Source organism: Ambystoma mexicanum, chromosome 4p, assembly GCF_040938575.1.
Source record: "Ambystoma mexicanum isolate Mex_15411 chromosome 4p, UKY_AmexF1_1, whole genome shotgun sequence".
NCBI classification, from domain to species: domain Eukaryota; kingdom Metazoa; phylum Chordata; class Amphibia; order Caudata; family Ambystomatidae; genus Ambystoma; species Ambystoma mexicanum.
This window is the reverse complement of record NC_090927.1, coordinates 442900192-442920045: the sequence shown is the minus strand read 5'-3', so window position 1 is coordinate 442920045 and position 19854 is coordinate 442900192. Positions and strand designations below refer to the sequence as shown.

General features: G+C 44.5%; 1 protein-coding gene across 2 annotated transcripts in view; it reads left to right on the top strand.

Annotated features, from left to right (window-relative positions):
- The window catches only part of GREB1 (growth regulating estrogen receptor binding 1), a 627979-nt gene that overhangs the window by 497809 nt on the left and 110316 nt on the right, over positions 1-19854 (top strand). For both annotated transcript variants that reach the window (XM_069605957.1, XM_069605956.1), the window contains exon 23: positions 18429-18531. In XM_069605957.1, coding sequence (XP_069462058.1) covers positions 18429-18531 — 103 coding nt within the window. The remainder of the gene's footprint in view (positions 1-18428; positions 18532-19854) is intronic.

Here is a 19854-nt window from a genome sequence, read left to right as displayed (position 1 = left end):
GAATATTGCCTGTTAGGCAAGAATTGATGTAGTAACCCTGTCGGAGACTACACAACACTTGTCCTCTTGGTATTAGGTAACCCACCTTTTGGTATTGGGCTGTACTACACAAGTTGGTAGTGTGATTGAGCAGCCAGGCTTATCTCAAGAGGGGTAAATGTAGCTGTAGAGCTGTAGCAATGAAATTCCCAAATACAAGTAACCAAGTAACACACTCAACGTTTTAGTTGTAAATATTTATTTATTTATTTATTTATTTAATAGCCGTTTTTAGATAAGCATTCTTTAAAAATAATCAAATATACTTTTATATTTTTCCGGAATCAACACAAAGCTGGTAGATACTCTTTAGAGATGTTTTTTACACACTTACTACACCCCGAAGTGACTTCACTAACTAGAACAGTAATGCCATTTATATATCACTAGTACATTTGTAGATTCTGAGGTTTGTAGAAAGGAAAGGATAAGGGAGGGAAACAGGTTAAACAGGTTCTTAGAGCATGTAAGCACTTAAATCATCCAATAAAGTATAGACAAAAACCTTTAAAACCTTTAATAGTTTCAAACCACGTTATCACCTGTGAGGGACAGTGAATGTCAAAGTCAAAGGGATTAGAAGAGTCTGCAGGGAGACAGGACAGCCAAAGTCAATTGGAGCACAGTCTATGGAGCTGAGGTACTTTTTAGATAACAAAGTATTGCACAAAGTTATAATTTGTTGAAGAAAAATCACTGTAGGGTCACAAGCTGTTACACGTGGGAAGGGTAGAGCTGAAATCAACTCTAGCAAAGTAGCTACTGCAACTCTCAACTGAGAAGAGCAAAGCTAAATAAAGACACTGAGGTAAGTACCCCAAGTCGGAACAGTACCTTTGGTTAGAAGAAGAGTGGTCCAGCTGGCTTCTGTCTGGTTGCAGTGATGCAGATCCTGGGTTCCTGGGCCTCAGTCGTGGGGACAAGAGAGGGGACGTCTGGAGGACTCCTGCAGCAGCAATTCAGAGGTCGGCGGCAGCTACAGGCTCTTTTCAGATCAGCAGCACTTTGCGGTTTCAGCGCTCGGTAAACAGCACCACTGCGGATCTTGGACACTGGTTGGGCATCCTTCGCTCCTTGAGTCCTGCACTCTGGTGAGGGAACTCGAGCTCTGGTTGTCCTGCTTCTGAAGGGTCCTGGGGAGACTCCTGGAGCTTCTGTCCAGATTGTAGATATTGCACTCCACTACGGATTTCTTGACCCCTGGCACTCGGTTCCTGCAGCAGAAAGAAGTACAGCCAGTCGGGGAAGATGGCCTAGTGAGTTTGTCTCCGGGTTAGTTGGTCCCACTAACCTAAGTTAAGAATTCGTCCTTTCCGAAGCTTCTCTTGTCGATCAGTAAAAGGAGTTTCAGCACAGCAGTAGGGCTTCACTGGGCATTCAAATGTCCAAGAGGATGCAGCAAGCTTTGTACACGGTTTCTGCGTCGGGCTGTTCTTCCCAGTGGTCGACTCTATCATCAGTCCCAAAACCCCTGCCTTTTAAGCAGGTTTCTCCCATGCATGCATAGCCTAGCTGTCACTCAAATAGCAGGAGGGCTGTCCTGAAATATCAGCCAGCCAATCACGGCTGGGTGCATTCAGATATTTCTAGAGAAAAAGGACAGGGGAGTTTCGGGAACCTCCCTCACTTCCTGTCCTTCCAGACACACTGGACCCAGAGGCGGGTTTCAATACTGAAGCCCGCCAAAGGCAAAACAAACAAAGGGCTCAAACCTTGCTTGGCGCGCAGAGAAAAACCCAAGAAATACCTCCCAAACAGAAAATTGCGAAAAAAGAAGACCGGGACCATTTTGACAAAATGATCACCAATGGGTGCTATACTTCAACCTGTGGTAGAAAAGCACAATGGTAGGAAAATTAAACCACTGCTACAAGCCATTTAAAGTAGTGAGGGTAATATAACAAATTTCACATGAGTAGGATAAGGGGCTACTAAGTAACCCCCCGAGCACACCACATAACATGGGGTGTGCTGGAACTACTGTGGGATGTTTTTACCCATGCATCAAAGCCCTACAATAAAACTGTGCAGTACTGGCATGGAAAACATCATGATGGCCAGAACTCCCCAGAGAGTGCACAGGGAAAACATGAAGAATATGCTGCCACCCATTTTTGCCTATGTTGTGAGCACAGGAGGGCACTGCCTAAAACCACCATTGGGCTACACACACAGTAGCCTGAAACCATTGGGAATGGCAATGCTGATTGCCAAAAAAGCAACTCAGAACTGTGAGGAATGCATTTTCTTAATCCCAAAAATGGTTGCATTACCAGTACTCACCACTATCAGAAAGCCGGCGTTTTAAAACCACCAGACTTTTGTGTAAAACTGAACAAATGAAACAAAACCAGACCAAGGAAAGACTTGCTAAGAGGTGGATACAATGTAAAACTATATTCTGAAATGACTTGAAGGAAGTCATTATTTAATGTATATGTAAAAATTGTACGTGATTTAAACTGGGAACAAAAAATGACATTTAGCTGAAACCTGGCTTAATGAAACCTGCCTGACAACTACCCCCGACAGGAGTTGAAACCTGCTCAGCCACTCCCCTTGCCAAAAGGATTTGTCACCTCTCTGATTAGATTAGGGGTGGAGCAGCTGGGGACTACAGGGAGTTGAACAAAGGCCTGTCCTGGACTCAGGCAAATGTGAAATTGGGGGGCCGTAAAGTGGCTTCCTCTTAGGGGAAACTGGGAGGGGCAGTGCCTCTGCTAGCAGCTGACCTTGGGGGAAGTGGATAAGCCAGTTATTCCACCCTGTGATGTGGGAAGCCACACCCCTTTTTGACCAGGGCATAATTTTAAAAAGATAGATAACTCATAGTGCGGACTTGTCAGAATTATATAAGTAATATCATTATTTTTGTGATTTTTCTGTGAACATTTTGAGAGGCGTTAGGACCCTGTGGTGTATTCTGGGGGGTTGCTAGCGGAAAATAGGGCCTCACTCCAAATGTCTGCATGTTAAAAATCTGACACTTCATCAATTAATGTCCATACTCCTTGCGCACATGTGTGTAAATTTGGGTAAATGTCCGATATTGCAAAACCAGTTAAAAAGCGCAAAATGTTGTCATTTTTGAATGCAAGCCCGCCGGAAGATCAGAGGCGGACAAGCATGGACCATAAGGAATATATAATCTGCACATGTAATTTCAACAAATTGTATATCTGGGAAGGATGTATTTGAATCAAATATAGATTTGTGGGCAAACTGACCAGGGGAGGATCCTATGACCCATAAACAGACTTCATCACTCTGACTCACATTTCCTTCCCCCAATCCTGGGAGAGGGGAGAATTGGGCCAATGACAAGTAGAGAGGAGCAGGCTTAGCTAGGCCCAGGCACACACCCATTTTCAAAACACATAAAAAGAGACTGCTGGGACAAGTAGAGAGATTCAATTCCATTTGCTGCGGAGCATGCTGACCGACGACTTCACATCCAGAGATCCAGACTTCAAATCCATCAATCTCCACAGACCAGAACTTTACTTCAGAACTTAAAGCAAGGGCCTAAACCCACAAACTGAGAACTCTTCTCAGCAGGCCTCAGCAACCTTAGAATCATTTGCAAAATATTCCACAGCCGGGCGAGCTGCTTGAATCCCTTGCCAAGAACTTTTGCCAGGACCAGTGCAGAGATCCAGGAGCCGTGCAGAGACCGCTGTATCCGGACAGACCAGACCAGAGATCCAGAGTGACCCAGACTGCTGTGAGCAGAACCAGAGAGCTGACCCAGATCACTGTGAAGTGCCGAGACCAGAACCGGAGTCCAGTCCAAAACCTGACCAGATCCGTGGCGAGGCCTATTTCAGATTTATATTGTGAGTACCTAGCAGAACTGTGCAGAACCAATCTCTTAGTTAAAATAATCTAATCCAAACTATTTTAACCTAAGTAGAACATCCTCCTAGAAATCGTGTCATCTGTCATTTGTAAAGCTGCACAACTGTCACCTGTCAATTCTGCAGCTGCATAGCTGTCACTTGTCAATCTACCTTTATTTAATCGTCCGTATCTCTGGAACCGTTTGGGCTAGGAACGAAATTTTTGCGATTTGCAATTTTGGCTCAATTTCTCCACTTGTCAAGATAGCAGCTCCATTCTTTCTTTCGTTAAAATCCGTTTGCAACCTGGTAATAACTCATAGACCATTGCTAAAGTGAGCCTAAACTAATACCAACACGCATCTCCCACTCACCCCACATCTCTAGAGGGAATTAAAATCAGTTGGCACATTTTCCCATCCATTGCCATCACATTTAAAAAGCATTTTGGGCCTGTGTTTCAAACTCCTACCTGTTTCCTCTAAGCTTGCTGGGGGGGAACTGAATTTCGTATTGTCTTTGATTGCATTCCTGAGAACTGTGTGCTCCTCTTTCCATCTCCTTCCATTTCTTACATTGCATAGGGGAGGGGGGTGAATTGCCAGAGAAAAAGTGATTATCTTATCTTTTGCTAAAATCATCTCAAGTATTTATGTACTGCATTTTATTCCTCATTGCTTTTCCCTTGAAATCATAAAAGTATTTTTGCTACTTGATCCATCCTATACTAACTCCTCATTGATTATAAAGAAGTGTGCTAGTGTCAGATTACCCATTGTTGATTAACATTATTATTAATAAAAAGCGTGGTATCTATATTTTGTTTTATTTCTCAAATAAACCTTTTAAACTTGCAAAACAGAACTACTTCTTGGCTCAGTGGGGTCAGGGGGATTCTAAGAGAGGGGTGTTATATAGGGGTAGTCATCCAGAACTCATGAACTGGACATAAAGATATATCAATAAGGGTTTCCATTCAGTATCCCAAACTAGGCATTGTCTTAGCTGTAGGCATTGATTTAGCTGTAGTGTTGAATTGAATCCTCTTACAATACAAAGAGAAAAGGTAAGTAGTCAATTCCACTTTAGTATTCTTGGGAACAGTCGTTCACACAAGAAAAGGTATTTAAACTTTATGAGAAATCTAAAGGATTTCTCTGTGACACTGCAGTGAAGGTGCTGTGTGTCAACATTCAAAAAGTAGATGCGTATGGAATTTGTCAGACTCCTAAAACAAAGGAAACACATAATCCAAATCAGGTCAAAACACATGAGAGAGTGAGAAAAAAGGCTCACTCACTCCAGGGTAAAAATAAAAAAGTCCTAAAGTCCAGCAAAAAAGCTGGGGGTCTCTAAGGTTGAAGGGAATTAGCACAGACATGAGAGTTCTCCCTAACACTCCCCCCCCCCAGACTAAGGGACAGGAGGATTTGATTCACTCCTGGGTGAATCTCCTAATCCAGTTGTTCATACTTTCTTGAGAGAACATCAGCATTTTGGTGATTACACACTGACCTGTGTTCTATGGTGAAATGAAACCCTTGGAGGCTGATTGACCACCTTAACATTAACCATATCATGGGCTGGTGGTCTGTCTGAATAATGAAAGTAGAACCATACAAGTATGGCCTAAACTTCTTCAAACACCACACAATGGCAAAACACTCACGTTCAATAGTTGCCCACCTTGTCTCACAGTCCTTCAGTTTCCTACTGATGAAGCAGATAGGTTGTTCCCTGCCTTTCTCATCCATTTCACTCAAAACTGCACCTATCCGAAGCATCTGTTTGTACAATGAAGTATTGGTTGTAGTCAGGAGCTCTCAAGACTGGAGCTTGACAAAGGGCTTTCTTCAGTCCTTCAAAAGCCTTAGTGTAGTCCTCATTCCACCTGACCTTGTTGGGGAGAATTCTCAAAAATGTGCTAATTACCTTCACCTTAGAGACCCCCACCAAGTTTGTCCACCAGCTCATCTGTCCTGGGTTAAGGATGGGCATCAGTCATAGTGACTGCATTAAGAGCTTTATAATCCACACCAAATCTCAAATCTTTGGTTCCTGCGTTTGGTACTAGTACAACTGGGCAAGCCCATGGACTTGTAGATGGCTCAATAACCCCAAGATCAAGCATCTTCTTGACCTCTTCCTTTATGTGGGATCTTACATGATCTGACATTCTGTAACCGCTGCTTTTGACAGGGAGACTGTCACAAGTGAGAATATCCTGCTGGCCCCAAGGAGTCAAGCCTGGTGTCAGTGAGAACAAGGAGGCAAACTGATTCAACAGAGCCTTGCACTCCTCTTGTTGTTGCAGAGTCAAATCTGAAGAGAGTTATACTCCTTCAACTGTCTCATCTCAGGGTTGTCCCCTGAGGAGATAAGGGAGAGGCTCCCTCTCCTGCTGCTCTTGATCAGAGGCTAGAAGCAAAGCTCCTAGTTCTTGTCTGGAAACATAAGCCTTCAGACGGTTAGTGTGATAGACCCTAAGGGCCTCCTTGGGATTGCTCAAGTCCGCTAAATAACTGACCTCTCTATGTTTACCCACAATCTTCAAGGGTCTAATCAATTTGTCCTGTAAGGCCTTCTGCCTTGTAGATACCATAAACAAAGCAAGCTGGTCTGGAGTAAACTCCACCATGCTGGACTCTCACTGGCTGCAGGGAAGGATCACTCTCCAACCCTTCCTTGATAAGGGCCAAAGGGCCTCTGACTGGATTACCATAAAGAAGTTCAAAGGGGCTGAATCCAACCCCTGCTTGAGGGACTTCTCTATAAGCAAAGAGAAGGCATGGCAGTAGTAGGTTCCACTTTCTTCTAAGGGGTTCCCCTAAAGCACCTATAATGCTCTGCATAGTTCTGTTAAACCTCTCCACCAACCCATGGGTTTGGGGATGTTAGGCTGTTGTGAACTTGTAAGTCTCTCCACAGTTTTTCCACACGGTTTGCATGTAGTGGGACATAACATTTGATCCCCTGTCAGGGATGACTTCCTCAGGACAACCTACCCTGGTAAAAATACCAAGGAGGGCCGTAGCCACTGCCTGAGCAGTAACAGTTCTCATAGGTATGGTTTCAGGATACCTGGTAGCATGGTCTGCTGAGCTTAGAGCCCTTTGGGTAACACGCATTCAGTGGATGGAATGCAGAAAAACTCTTAACACCAAATAATCGAACCAACTCAGGAAGATGGCAAAGTTTACTGTTTTAATATCAATTATCTAAAACTGGGAGTTACAACAGACATCAACAGACGTTTGCTCGGTTCTCTCAGTGTATTTCATATAAAAACACAGTTATATACTAAAGATTCGTCATAAGTGATGCCATTCAACGGGACACATAAGAAAAACCTATGAAGGGTTGTGATACAGTCAAGGGGAACATCTAAGTATACTTTCTGTAGTTTAATTTAGTTTATTATTTATAGAGCACACCTAACACTGAGGTATCTGGGCGCATGAGCATATACAAAATTGTTACAGTTACAGAAGCAGTATATTAAAACAGTTACTGATACAGTAAATAACAATAGTTCTTAGGACCAGGTTACATGTGGACAGGGTGAAGATGGCAAAAATGGCAGTAATCGACAAAGCAGGAATGAAACAGACAAGTTACAGATCTAGAAACAAAGTGATCAAGGTATTTAGGCGAAGAGCCAAACATTTACTTTAGATCTGAAGGCCCAGAAAGAGGGTTCGGCTCTAATAGCTGTTGGGAGGGAGTTCCAGCATTTGGCAGCAAGCACTGGGAAACTCGACTCCCCTGCCGTTTTCAGTTTAAACTTGGGTATATTGAGGCAGTGCATGTAGGTAGATCTGGTGGGCTTAGTGGATTGGAACCTTGAGAATTTGACTGACGGATATTGTAGTGCTGTGTTGGCCAAGCATTTATGTGTAATGACGAGTGTGCAAAGTTTAATTCTGTCACACACTGGTAGCCACTGAAAGTCGTGTCTGGTGGATGAGATATGGTTAGAACGTGGTATGTTCAAAGTGCAGCGCAGGACGTTGTTCTGAAGAACTTGTAATCTATTCAGCTTGTGCTTGGAGGAGCCTAGGAATAGGGTGTCACAGTAGTCCACTTTGAACAAGATCAAAACCCTGACTAGAGTGAGGCAACTATTAGAGTATAGAAAAGGTTTGCAGGCATTGACAAGTTTATTGGTGTATGCAGTGGTTGAAACTGTAGAATTTACCTGTTTTTTAAGTGAGAGGATCGAATCTAGGTAAACACAGAGGGTTTTAACTTCTTTGGCAACTATGATGTTGTTACCATCGATGTTAAAGGAATTGTATCTGGGGTCGAGTTTATTAATGTGGGCTTGGGTGCTGACGATCACGAGCTCCGTCTTGTCGTCATTTAAGCAGAGGCTGTGTGTAGCCATCCAGGTCTGTATTTCGCAGTAGATTTCATTCATTTTTCCGGAGTCTCTCTCATAGCAACCAGTGAGGGTGATCGAGTGTCATCTGCGTAGTTTGTATAGGTGACACCCAGGTTGTCAAGACGATCAAAGAGGAGCTTAGTAAATATATTATAAAGTGTCGGAGAAACACAGGAGCCTTGGGGGACTCCGCAGTGGATGGGTACAGGGTCGGCGGCTGCAGTGGGCGCAAATACTCTAGTTGTTCGAATTAGTTAGGAAGGAGTGGATCCAACTGGTGCCATTTGGTGAGAATGCTGCTGCCGAAGGGAGATGTTCAGTCAGGATTTGCTGGTCCACAAGGTCAAACGCTGCTGAGAGGTCCAGCAGGAGCATGAGGGCCAGTTTGCCATTGCCTTAAGCTTTGTCCATCTGGATCTTTAGATCCAGAAGGGTTGTTTCCGTTCCGTGTCTGTGTCTAAAGCCAGATTGACGCAGGCCGAGAAGGTTGTTATCTTCCCAATGTTTTTCAATTTGGAGATATGCTACTCTATCTATTATCTTTAGCAGGAAAGGGACTGTGGTTATGGGTCTGAAGTTTGTGGGTATATTTGGATCTAGGTTGGGTTTTTTGAGGAGGGGCATGACCCAAGCCTCTTTGAGGTTATTAGGACTATGCAGTTTTTGAAGGATGAGTTAATCAGAGTCGAGATAAAAGGTGCTAATTCTTTTGCACCTTCCTTAATGACCGAAGCAGGGCAGGTGTCGCCCTGGCAGTTTGATGGTTTGAGGCCTGAAATAATTTGAGTCACTTCCTCGCTGGATACTGGGGAGAATGGAAGGATGGACATGGGGGCTGTTGTGAAGAAAGTAAGTTTGGTGGGTGGGTATTGAGGTCAAGACTATTTTTCTTTGACTCTTATTTTGTTTTGTAATAAGACTAATTTATCCGATAAAGCTTTCTGGATGTTTGCACATCATGCTTTGTCTTTGGTGCAATCCTCTGTGGGAGGTGCTGGAGACTCTAGTTCTCTTAGGATGGAAAAGAGCTCTTTGGTACCAGATATACTGTTCTGAATCCTGGTATTGTAGATCTCTCTTTTAGTATTGGTGATTGCAGATTTGTAAGTGGCCGCTGCCGAGGCGAAGCCTGCCTTGTTGGGGGTAGTGTAACGCTCACCTGGTATCCATGGGGACGTCACTCAGCCTGTTCTGACCTCTTACGACCTCAAACCCTTCCCTGGAGTCTACTCGACTGGAAAGTGGGCCTGAAACACAGGATTGGTAGAGTTTAACTCCCTATTGTCTATGTGTGCTTGAACCCCTTCTTTCTGGGGTCCAACCCTTCTCTTTGATCCACAGCTCACCTTGTTTTCTTGGAAAGTGGGCTCTCCGTCCTGCTTTCAGCGCAGGGGTGCGTTGATTGATGCGGGCTCGTTGCTGCCTAGTTACTTCACTGACAAGACTCCGACAGGTAAGTATAATGAGTCTTTTGAACAGTTCTCTAACTTCGTTCCTTTCCTTACTTAGATGATGGCCGGCGTCCGGGGATGGCGGCGTGCTGCTGAGATGAGTAGCGCTGAAGGTGAGTGAGAGCGCAATGCGCGATGCGACCCTTTCGTATTTGTATTGAACTGAGTTCTTTTTCTGTGACTTTTAGGTGCCGCAACGTTTCCAGCATGGATGCCGGTTATGAAGAAGAAATGCGTTGAGTAAACACGTTATGCGGCGCCTCTAGATGTTTCCACGCTAACCTGGAGTGTCTTTTCCTTCTTGCAGATGGATGAGAAGTTCCGGAGACAGAGTTCCCCCAGAGCGGCTGGGATTCAGGTAAGCGTTTGAAGCTCGTACAGTCTTTAAAAAATAAGCAAAGATTTGCTGAATGCTTACTAATGCCTTTTTTCTGTTCTTTTCCCTTTTCCTTAGGAAGCGGCGTGCCGGGATGGGAATGACACAGCCGAAGATGCCCGCAGAACAGAAGAAGCGATGAATGATGTGCAGAAGCGCAGCAAGGTAAGGCTGTTCCTAACGGTGTTCTTGTTCTGGCAGGAGCTGAGCGCAGAAGAAAGATGCAGGCCTACTGGAGTCCGATCCGAACACGGTGAGTGTCACGCTGCAGGTGCAGAAAACACAAAGCATGTTTCTCAGCCTGGGCATGGCTTAAATAGTCTCTGGGTATCCCAGGTGTCTCCTGAACCACACCCAAAAGACTAGACTGCACATGCAGTTCTGGGAACCGAAATATGTGGGGGCATCCATCTTGTCCCAATCAAAGCACTACAAGTCCAATCCCCAATGTTATCCTATGGGAGTGAGTTAGTCTGGTGCCGCAAGCGCCAAGTCTGACTCCAAGTGCGTCTTTGGAGGGATGGAGAGGCCCTTGAGGGCCATGTAGGTGATCGTGGCCTGGCTCCAGCCTGACATCTTGGAGGGCTGGGGACATGAGGGCAGGAATCATGACAGGTAGATGGAGATTTTCTTCAATTGTCTTTGATTATTCTTTTGATGTTATGCAAAGCTTTTAGTTCGGCAGTATACCATTTGTTTACATGGGCAGCCTGTTTAGCCTTTCTGAGTTTCAAAGGTGCAAATTGATTTAGAGCGTGTTCAATGGTGTTGTTGTACAAGTCAACCAAGGACGCGGGGTCCATGTTGGAGTTGTGAGGAAGATCCGTAATCGGTTGTAGCACTGGTAGAAGGTTGTCTAGTGTTAAGTTCTATTTGTTCCTTGAGAGAGTTGGAGGGGCGAGGGCGGACTGGGTGGTACTGTGTCTGTCTGTCCTGTTAGAGAAGGTGATGCAATGGTGGACAGACCACGCACACGGGGCGTTGTTAAGAATAGTTGTGGAGCAGTTAAAGTCAGCCAGCCAATCCAGCGTTCTACCTTTGGAGTGGGTAGGTTTGTTGATGCGCTGTTTGAATCCTAGTTGTGTAATGGCGTTGTCTAGTGTGGCAGCATTAGAATCGGTAGCGTCATGAAGACCTAAATTAAGGTCTCCCAGGAGAATGATTTGTGAGCCCAGTTTGGTATTTTGTGTAAGGAGGTGGGTGATATCTTCTTCAAAGGAGGAGATAGCACCTGGTGGTTGATAGATGAGGTGAAATAAGATGGTGCGGGTGTTGGAGAGCGGAAGTTTCACTGAAAGGAGTTCCGCTGATGGTAGGCCTATGTTGGAGAATTCTCTGACGTTCAAATGGGATTTGATTATAAAGGCCACCCCGCCACCTTTACCGGAACCTCTGTCTGCACGTGATGGTATAAGGGGTAAGGTTGTGATTGGATATTTACTGTCAGGTGGACAACTTATGCCTACCTCTAAAATGTGTCATCTTCTACACCAGTAAGTACACAATATAATATTAGCTCTCAAACTATAAGGCCCTTCATTATACAGCCCTCTACAGTCGGTTGGCACGCTTGTTCCATGTCTGGAACATTCGGTTCACTTAGCAGCATGTGAGCTCAGACCCAGGTGCCAGGAGGTGGACTTGAATTTACCTCCCTAACCCAATTAGCCGGCCGTCTCATCACTCACGCCTTCTGCCATGAAGGTTGTCTTTGAACTTGGCCTTGCAGAGTATTCTTGTCTCTGGGAATATAAGGGAGTATGAGCATGCACTTTCGTAGTCCTGGAACTCAATGCTCCACTCTGTTTTCATCCTTAGCTCACGTGACAGGAGACCACCATTTGGACCAATTTGTAGCATTTAAATGTGTTAAATGAATAAAACTTGGCATGCTTGGAGTTCTTTCTTTGCACCTTAACAATGGATGATTCAGCTTCTCTCGTTCTAGAGACTAGATAACCAGTCTCGGCTGCCTTCAGCACCAGGCCAGACAGCCTGGCCACTCATATCCACAATCTCAGCTAATTCTTGCTGCAACACAGTTCTCAGCTTTTTCCTCTTCATGGGTCCGAGTTTACTAAATTCATGACACCGATGTCCAGCTTCTATACAATGGCGGCTTCACCTGCGGTCTATTCAATACGTATAGCCAGCTTCTGTGATCACTTAGTCTACTTGCATTGCTGCATCTGTACAGTTATTGAACAGCTTACATTTTCTGCAGTGCATCACACACATGCAGTTTTCTTTTCGCATATGAAAGTTTACTCGATTCTTAACTTCGTCATCAGTTTCTATAAGGTCCATGCATCTTCTTCAGTCAGTCTTCTTAGTGCATCACGCTCGTTTCTTGTGACGTCACCAGCTCCTCTTTTGCCTTTTCTCATGTTCCTTCAGGGAGTACCTCCCTCAGATTGTCATCTCTTCGGGGATACATTTGGTAAGGCTTTCTCAGAAAATATCTTCTCTTGAACACTCGCTGCGGAATTGACACACAATCAGGTGTCAAGCATGGCACAATCTCAGGTTTCCAACATATAGAAGGTCAGGGGGTGGGTCTTCCTGCAGAGCCATTCAGCTGCTCCTCTACACTCCCCCCTCTGGTCAATTCATCGACCACTTCTTCAACAACGGTCTCCACATCTTGATATTTCCTTTTGTAAAAGTGTTTCTTTGGAGTCCAAATCTTCATCACCCCCTTCAGGGTGCCGGCTGATTTAACACATTCATCCACACTCCAGGTCATATAGCTGCACTGTCCATTCGGATTTCAGTAGACCCATCGTCCCACATACTTTTTATGATTCTTCAGATACAGAAACTTCATTCCTTCAGGTGCTACATTGCTAGCCTTTATGTATTTCTTGATATCTTCATCAGTCCATTTTTAGGTCCAAACCCTGATTCGACATCGATCATGATCTTCATTCCTACCGCCTTCTTTGCTATCCTGTTACATTGGGCAATTATTATCTTGAGTACACAGAATCCAAACATCACCATGAGCAATAGTGCTCGAAGAAATGTGAAGATGTTTGCCATCCACTGCGGAATCCATTAGAATATGGATGCAAACCAACTGTCATCTGTAATGTCCTCTGTCTCGTCTTTCATCTTATTATGCAGGGTTGTCAACAATGTTATTGCCTCTGTCAAAATCCCATTCTCGTCATCATGAGAAGGTTTGAACGTGCAACATGATGGCCCAATTTTGGCGCAAACTTCTCCTTCCATCGCTATGATCATGTCAAGGACATATCTGTTCTGGGGAGTCATCAATGTTATGGCTCACAGCTCTTCCTTGATAGCATTCAATCCTTTTATGGTAGTATTGATTATCTGCAGAAGCTCCCATTGGTAATTTGCAACAATTTGGCATTAGCCATCATCTGGATCCCAGGCATGAAGAAAGTTGTGAAGATCGAAGCAATTTGACTGAACAATCTATGTTATACAGAATGTCATTGAATGCTTCTATTGATTTAGCTGAGAAGTAATTCTCTCTTCTGGTTCGATTGAGAAACTCAAGCGCTCTTGTCTTTCTCAAATGGGCATCTACTTTTGGAAATTCTCCAATGTTCAGGTCACTCCGAGGAACCACTAATGCTGGAACATGGATAAGCACCAATGAACACGTTCCTCTCCAATCCTTGGGCAGCTTCATGTAGGCCCTAGGCCCACAAGCCCAATATTGATCCATCAGAACAGCTGTTCCTGCTCCCATTCTGGAAACATCAACTGGAGTTTTACAGCCAATGTTATCTCCCACACGCTTTCTTCCTTCTCTTCGGAAGCATAATGTCACATTTGCCAGTGGAATCACAGCCACTGAACCTGATTCATCTTCTACCCATGTCAGTAGTTTGGCATGCTTAGCCCATGACTTCAAACATCCATTGTTTACTCTCTTTACCTCTTGCACATATTCTGATTTCAGTAGATGAGCTGCACAGGACATCAGCCCTCCTTCCCATCCCTTCTTGGATTTCACTTGTCCATAGACTAAGGGCCTCATTACGACCCTGGCGCTAAGTGTTTAACGGTGGCGTACAAGGCTGCGGCGCCGTTAAACACTTAGCGCCTGACTACGAGGTCCCTTTGCGGGACCCGACCTGAACGGCTGGTCTAGACCAGCTGTTAAAGTAGGGACCCCCAAAGGGACCTTGGTGCTAAGTACGGTACCGCAATTTGCGGTACCGTACTTAGCGCCTTCCCCATTCCCATAGAGCCCTATGGGGCGAAAATGGGAATGGGGAAGGGCCATGGTTCAATGGGGAATTACCGCCCTGCCAACCTTGGAATGGGGTGGTAATTCCCCATTGAACCATGGCGGACCCGTTACAACATGTTAATAGCGCCATGCTTTAGTGCCGGTGTTGTAATGAGGGCCTAAGACTTGAGTTAATTCCCAACATCCAGGCGATCCAGCTATCTCTGTTATGTCAGGGCATTCCATTCTCTTCATGTCCTTTATAACTACTTCTTCCTTTCTTTCTGCAGGATACACAAGCATCTTGCTCTCCCATTTGAGAAGTCTTGATATAATCATGCTGAAATGGAAACAACCATTTTGATCTCCATCGCAAATTTGCTCAACTTCCTTGGAATTGTCCTCTAGTCATACATGCTGCAAGATGAATGAGACACCTGGCATCATGTTCTGGAATCTCTCTGGAAATGAAAGTTTGCACTGTATTCATGGCATAGGGTATGAGAGCGCAGACGTAGCAACTTTCTTGAGACGTTCTCGATCCCACCGTTTTCATGTGTTGGTACCACATGTTATTACCCAAGTGTGCTGCATTGTCTAAATAGGTATTTATCCCCACATTATCTTCCTCTGCATTTCTCTTAAGTCTCCCAACTATAATGGTTGTGTAATACGGAAGCAAATCCAAAACAGTCCTGGGTAACCATGAGAGTTTTCCTTTTAGTGGTAGTAAGCAAATCAGAGGCGGTTCCTGTAATGGGGGGAACCATAGTGGCTTCTACCTCAGTGGAAGTACTAATGTGATATAGACTGTGAAAAGTGAAGAGCAGAAAGACAAAGGGCCTCATTCTGAGTTTGGAGGTAGCCATGGTGCTATTAGCACCATGGCTACCCCCTTACCGCATTCCGGGTCCGGGTTCCCTGAATGGGGATTTACCAGGTCATTCCAACCTTGGAGGACCCGGTATTTCCCCATTCAGGGAAGCCATCTCCATTCCCATTCGAGTCCCCATAATAACAGGCCCATTATTAGCTCCCTGGTCCTTTAGCTGCTCCCGCGAAAGGACCTCGGAATGCGGCGGTAAGGGGTTAACGGCACCGGCATCCTTACCGGCGCCGTTAACCCCTTACCGCCGCACTCGGAATGATGCCCAAAGAGTGTAATCGTGCAGGCACATAATAAGCACCAGATCAGTGGTTTCCATCTTTTTCGCCATCCTTGTATTTGTGGCATTTGTTCATTCTCTAGAACGGTGCAAGTTTCTACATTTCTCATTTTTAATACAATTTTAATGTGTTCATATTTTCCTTCACCTATTTGTGTGCAAGATAGGCAGTGAAGCGTCCGCCTTTAATAAATTGTATGCAAATAACAGAGAAACACAATTTACCCAGTAATCTCTGTTAGGGAGAATTCTCAGAAATGTGCTAATTCCCTCCACCTTAGAGACCCCCAGCAACTGTGCTGGATTTTGAGGACTTGATTTTTTAACCTGGAGAGAGTGAGTCCCTTTTTTCCCACTCTCTCATGTATTTTAACGTAATTTATGAGCTTTGTGTTTCTTTTGGTTATGGAGCCTGACAAACTCCATAGGCATCATCTTTTACATTGTGTCACACAGAACCTCCAGTGCAGTGGCACTGGAAAGTCTTTCAGATTTCCCAAAGGTTTAAATACCTTCTCTGGGATAAAGTACTGTTTCCCAGTGCAGTGAAGTGAAATTGATTTTACTTACAATTTTAACTTTCTAGACCCAGCACACACTATCTTACCACCGGGTGCTGGAGGGGTTACCTAGTATCCCCTTTGTCTAGCTTCTCATGTAACATTTTTATGTTATCCTTTCCTCACTGAATAGCTGGTGGCAGTGGTTTAGTTTTAACTACCGTGGTGTGCATTTACCGCGGGCTGCGTTCGCAGCTGCAGTAAAGCATCCAAGGGTGCATTTTTTTACAAAATGACCCCAGTCTTCTTTTTAGCCATTTCTTTGTGGAAAGGTCCTTCTTGAGATTTACTCTGCGCGCCAAACCAGGTTTGGTCCCATTGTTCGCTTTGCCTTTGGCAAGAATCACAAGTGAAGCTCGCTTCTGGCTCCAGGATGTCTGGGGTAGGCAGGAAGTGAGGCAGGTACCCGAAACTCCCTGTGCTTAGTCTCCTAGGAGACCCAAATGCACTCTGTAGTGATTGGCCGGCTGACCAAGGACAGCCACCCTACTGGGTGACTGACAGCTGGGCTGGAATTAATGGGAGAGAACTGAATAAAAGGCGAGACTTTTGGCTTGGAAGGCAGAGTCAACCACTGGACGAAGGAACTGAAGAAGAACTTGAAGAGGACGCCTGCTGCAACTCCTGGACCGTTGGTTTGCCCGGTGAAGCCCTGCTGCTGTGCTGAAACTCCAAATTCGTATCGACAGAGAAGCCCCTGCAAGGACGACTTCTCCCCTTGAGTTGGTGGGACCAATCAACTCCAAAGTAAGTCACCTGGACATCCTTCTTGGAGCTGGTTGAATTTCCACAGAGTTGATGCTGGAAACCGTATAGCCAGGGAGAGGAACACCAGATTGTGTGTGTTGCTTTTAAGCTGGCCTAGAGCTCCAGGAAGATCCTCCGGACTCCCAGGAAGCAGGACCGACCGAGCCTGAGCCCCCTCAACAGATTGCGGGGCCCCAGAAGCAAGGAAAGCCCACCTCGACAGCCAGGAACCGCTGTGTTGCTATTTGCGGTAGACGCGAGGAGCTGAAACACTGAACAGCCACTGATTTGAAGATTGCCGGTTGTGAGCAGTGGTTGTCCCATTGCAGTGCAGGAGTCCCCATAAGTCCTCCCTCTTGTCCCCGTGACTGAGGCCCAGGAAAATTGTGATCTGCATAGCTACACAGGAACAAAAGTCATCTACTGCACTTTTTCTTCAATTCAAAGGTACTGTACTAAGTCTGAGAGAACTTATCTCTTGCTGTAGAGTTGCTTGCATCTTCTACCACTCACAAGTCTAATGGCTTGTGGCCCTACATTTGATTATTCTTTTCTTCAAAGACTTCGAAAACATTGTGCAAAGACTTTTCTACTTACCTACCAGAAGTGTTTCATCCTATATAAAACTTTTGCCCATTGACTTTGGCCTACCCTGTTATACTGAATGACTCTGCTGTGGGGATTCAAAAGTATTTGCCTGCTTAAGAATATTTGTGGTCTCTTGTTCTAATACTCTGTTCCTTTTACCAACCTATAACAGTACCCTAAATGCAAACAGTAAGATATTAATGTCCCCAGCACCAATGCGATTGAAGTCACCTGAGGGTGCAGGTTGTGTCTGTGAGCCATCCCAAAAGGGTCTTTACTGATTTAGAAACTAAGAGTGTACAGTATTGAAGTGTATTTGTGTGTTAGTGTTATATTGCTCGCTTCTGAGGAAGGCTTATTCTAATTTACTGATAAATAAATTAATAATTGTTTATTCAAGAAACCTTGAGTGTAAGAGTTTATTTGACTACTTGCCACTGTGAATCTCTGTTTAACTCCCCTACAGCTCACATTGACCCCTCTTGAGATAAGCCTGGCTGCTCAACACGCTACCAAAACTGTGTAGTACAAGCTTATACCAAAGGTTGGGTTTCCTATACCTGTAGTCAGAGTTGTTTGTAGTGTTCCCAGAGGGTGCTGCATACAAACTTTGCCTAACAGTCTCCTGGAACAGGAATGAAACAGAAGGCAACCATCACCCGGGATTAGTCTCCTTACAGCAGACAGAATCCAGAGACCTATGGGTTTATTTTGTTTATGTAATGGTCTCAGTTTGGTTATTTCACAAGGTGAAAAGGGGTTGGGGGTGTACATAATAAGGACCAGCACTAACCAAGAGAAACAGAGGATTGGGGACTTCATAGTATGCAAGAAATTCTGGAAGAGAAATCGTCTAAGTGCAGATACAAGCCAAGGCTACTTCGAGACCTGTCCTTTCTGTTAGCCGGTATTCAGGAGATCTAGGGAAATACCTACCTGCGTACAACTGTCTGGGTAGTGCTTGTCAAGATGACTGAAGCTTTAAGTCATTGCCAGCTTTTATGAAATTCCCTGCAAAAAACCCAGAGGTCCCATATTGCATTGAGATTATGATTCCTGTCCTTTCAGATAGGAAAGACTGGCGCCTACCTGCAGTTCCTCAGTATCCTGTCCAGAATGCTGGTTCGATTGACAGAGGTGGATGTTTACGACGAGGAGGAGATCAATATCAGTAAGTTCCTGTAACCTTCTGTTCCATGGCACTTGGATGCAGAAATAGGTGCATTCTTGTGATAAAGAACCCTCTAAATGCAAATTGATGTTAAATAAGATGTTAGCAGGACCTGTGGATGCTCATTCATTTCTTCCCCCTTCGTTCCTTGGCACTTTTGTAACCCTTCACCGTCCTCTTATATTTCACCTAATGAGCGACCAGGTTCTACACTCTGCTTAGACAACAAGGCACATATTCGCCCATAAAGTTGAAAAGACACTAATCGGGACACGTGAAAGCAACCAAAACTATACAACAAAAAAAGAGCAAATAGTAAAAGGGAGTAAGGAAGTTGTGATGAAGAAAAAACTCTGTGTAACGTTGGATTGGCCACCCCTTTTTAAAAAATACAAATTAAAAAAAGACCCCAAAAACATTAGTTATAAACAGAAACAATTTGACAAATAAAAGAGCAATAATGAAAAGATATGAATCTGGAACAACATTCTAGCGTTTTGTGAGAAATACCATATAGGGGGTGGGGGGGATTATCATGCCGGCAGTTCCACAGAGTTTGTCAGTTCATTGTTTTGATTGTTCGCCACCTTTTGAGCATAAACGTTGCCGAACATTTTTTTAGAGACATTTATCTTTGGCTGAGAAGGTCAAATGGGACTACCTTTAGATTAAGCCATTATTCTGTGCTTTAACCTCGAAGCCCTCAGGTTTAAAAGTTACCAGTCCCCTGTAGACATTTGACTTAGCCTCTGCATGTGCCCTGATTCTGTGGTCTGACTTATTTTCTACTGCAAACGGCTCGTAACCCTTCTTTTTTGATGTGCTTGTTGCTATTCCCAGAAAAATATAATACAATAGGGCCTCATTACAGCTATTGCGTGTGATTGTGATGATGTATTTGCTGCTATTGGGAATTCACTGCCATGTTACAACTTTTGAGGTACATTTGAAGAAAAACATACAACTCTTGGCTGGAGGTATTTTCTTTGTGAGAAATTGAAGATTCTCCTGCTGTTGAAACACGGTCACTTAAAAAAAAGAAAAAAAGCTAATCAAGTCCAACGGGACTCCATCATCAGTTATAAGACCTCCCTCCTGCCACTCCTAACACAGTGGGCTTGATGCATAAGCAAGTGGTTGTAACAGTAAGCCAGTTTAGCAGACTTACCCTTGGTCAACTTCTCCAGACACTTAATGTGGCCCTGGTGAATACCAGTTGGGAGTGTACCTGCGAGCACAGATCACCATGCTTAAATTGTCAGTGCTAAAAGAAAGAGAACACTTCTAGACACCCATGTTGTGTGTGCTTGTGATTCCTGTCTT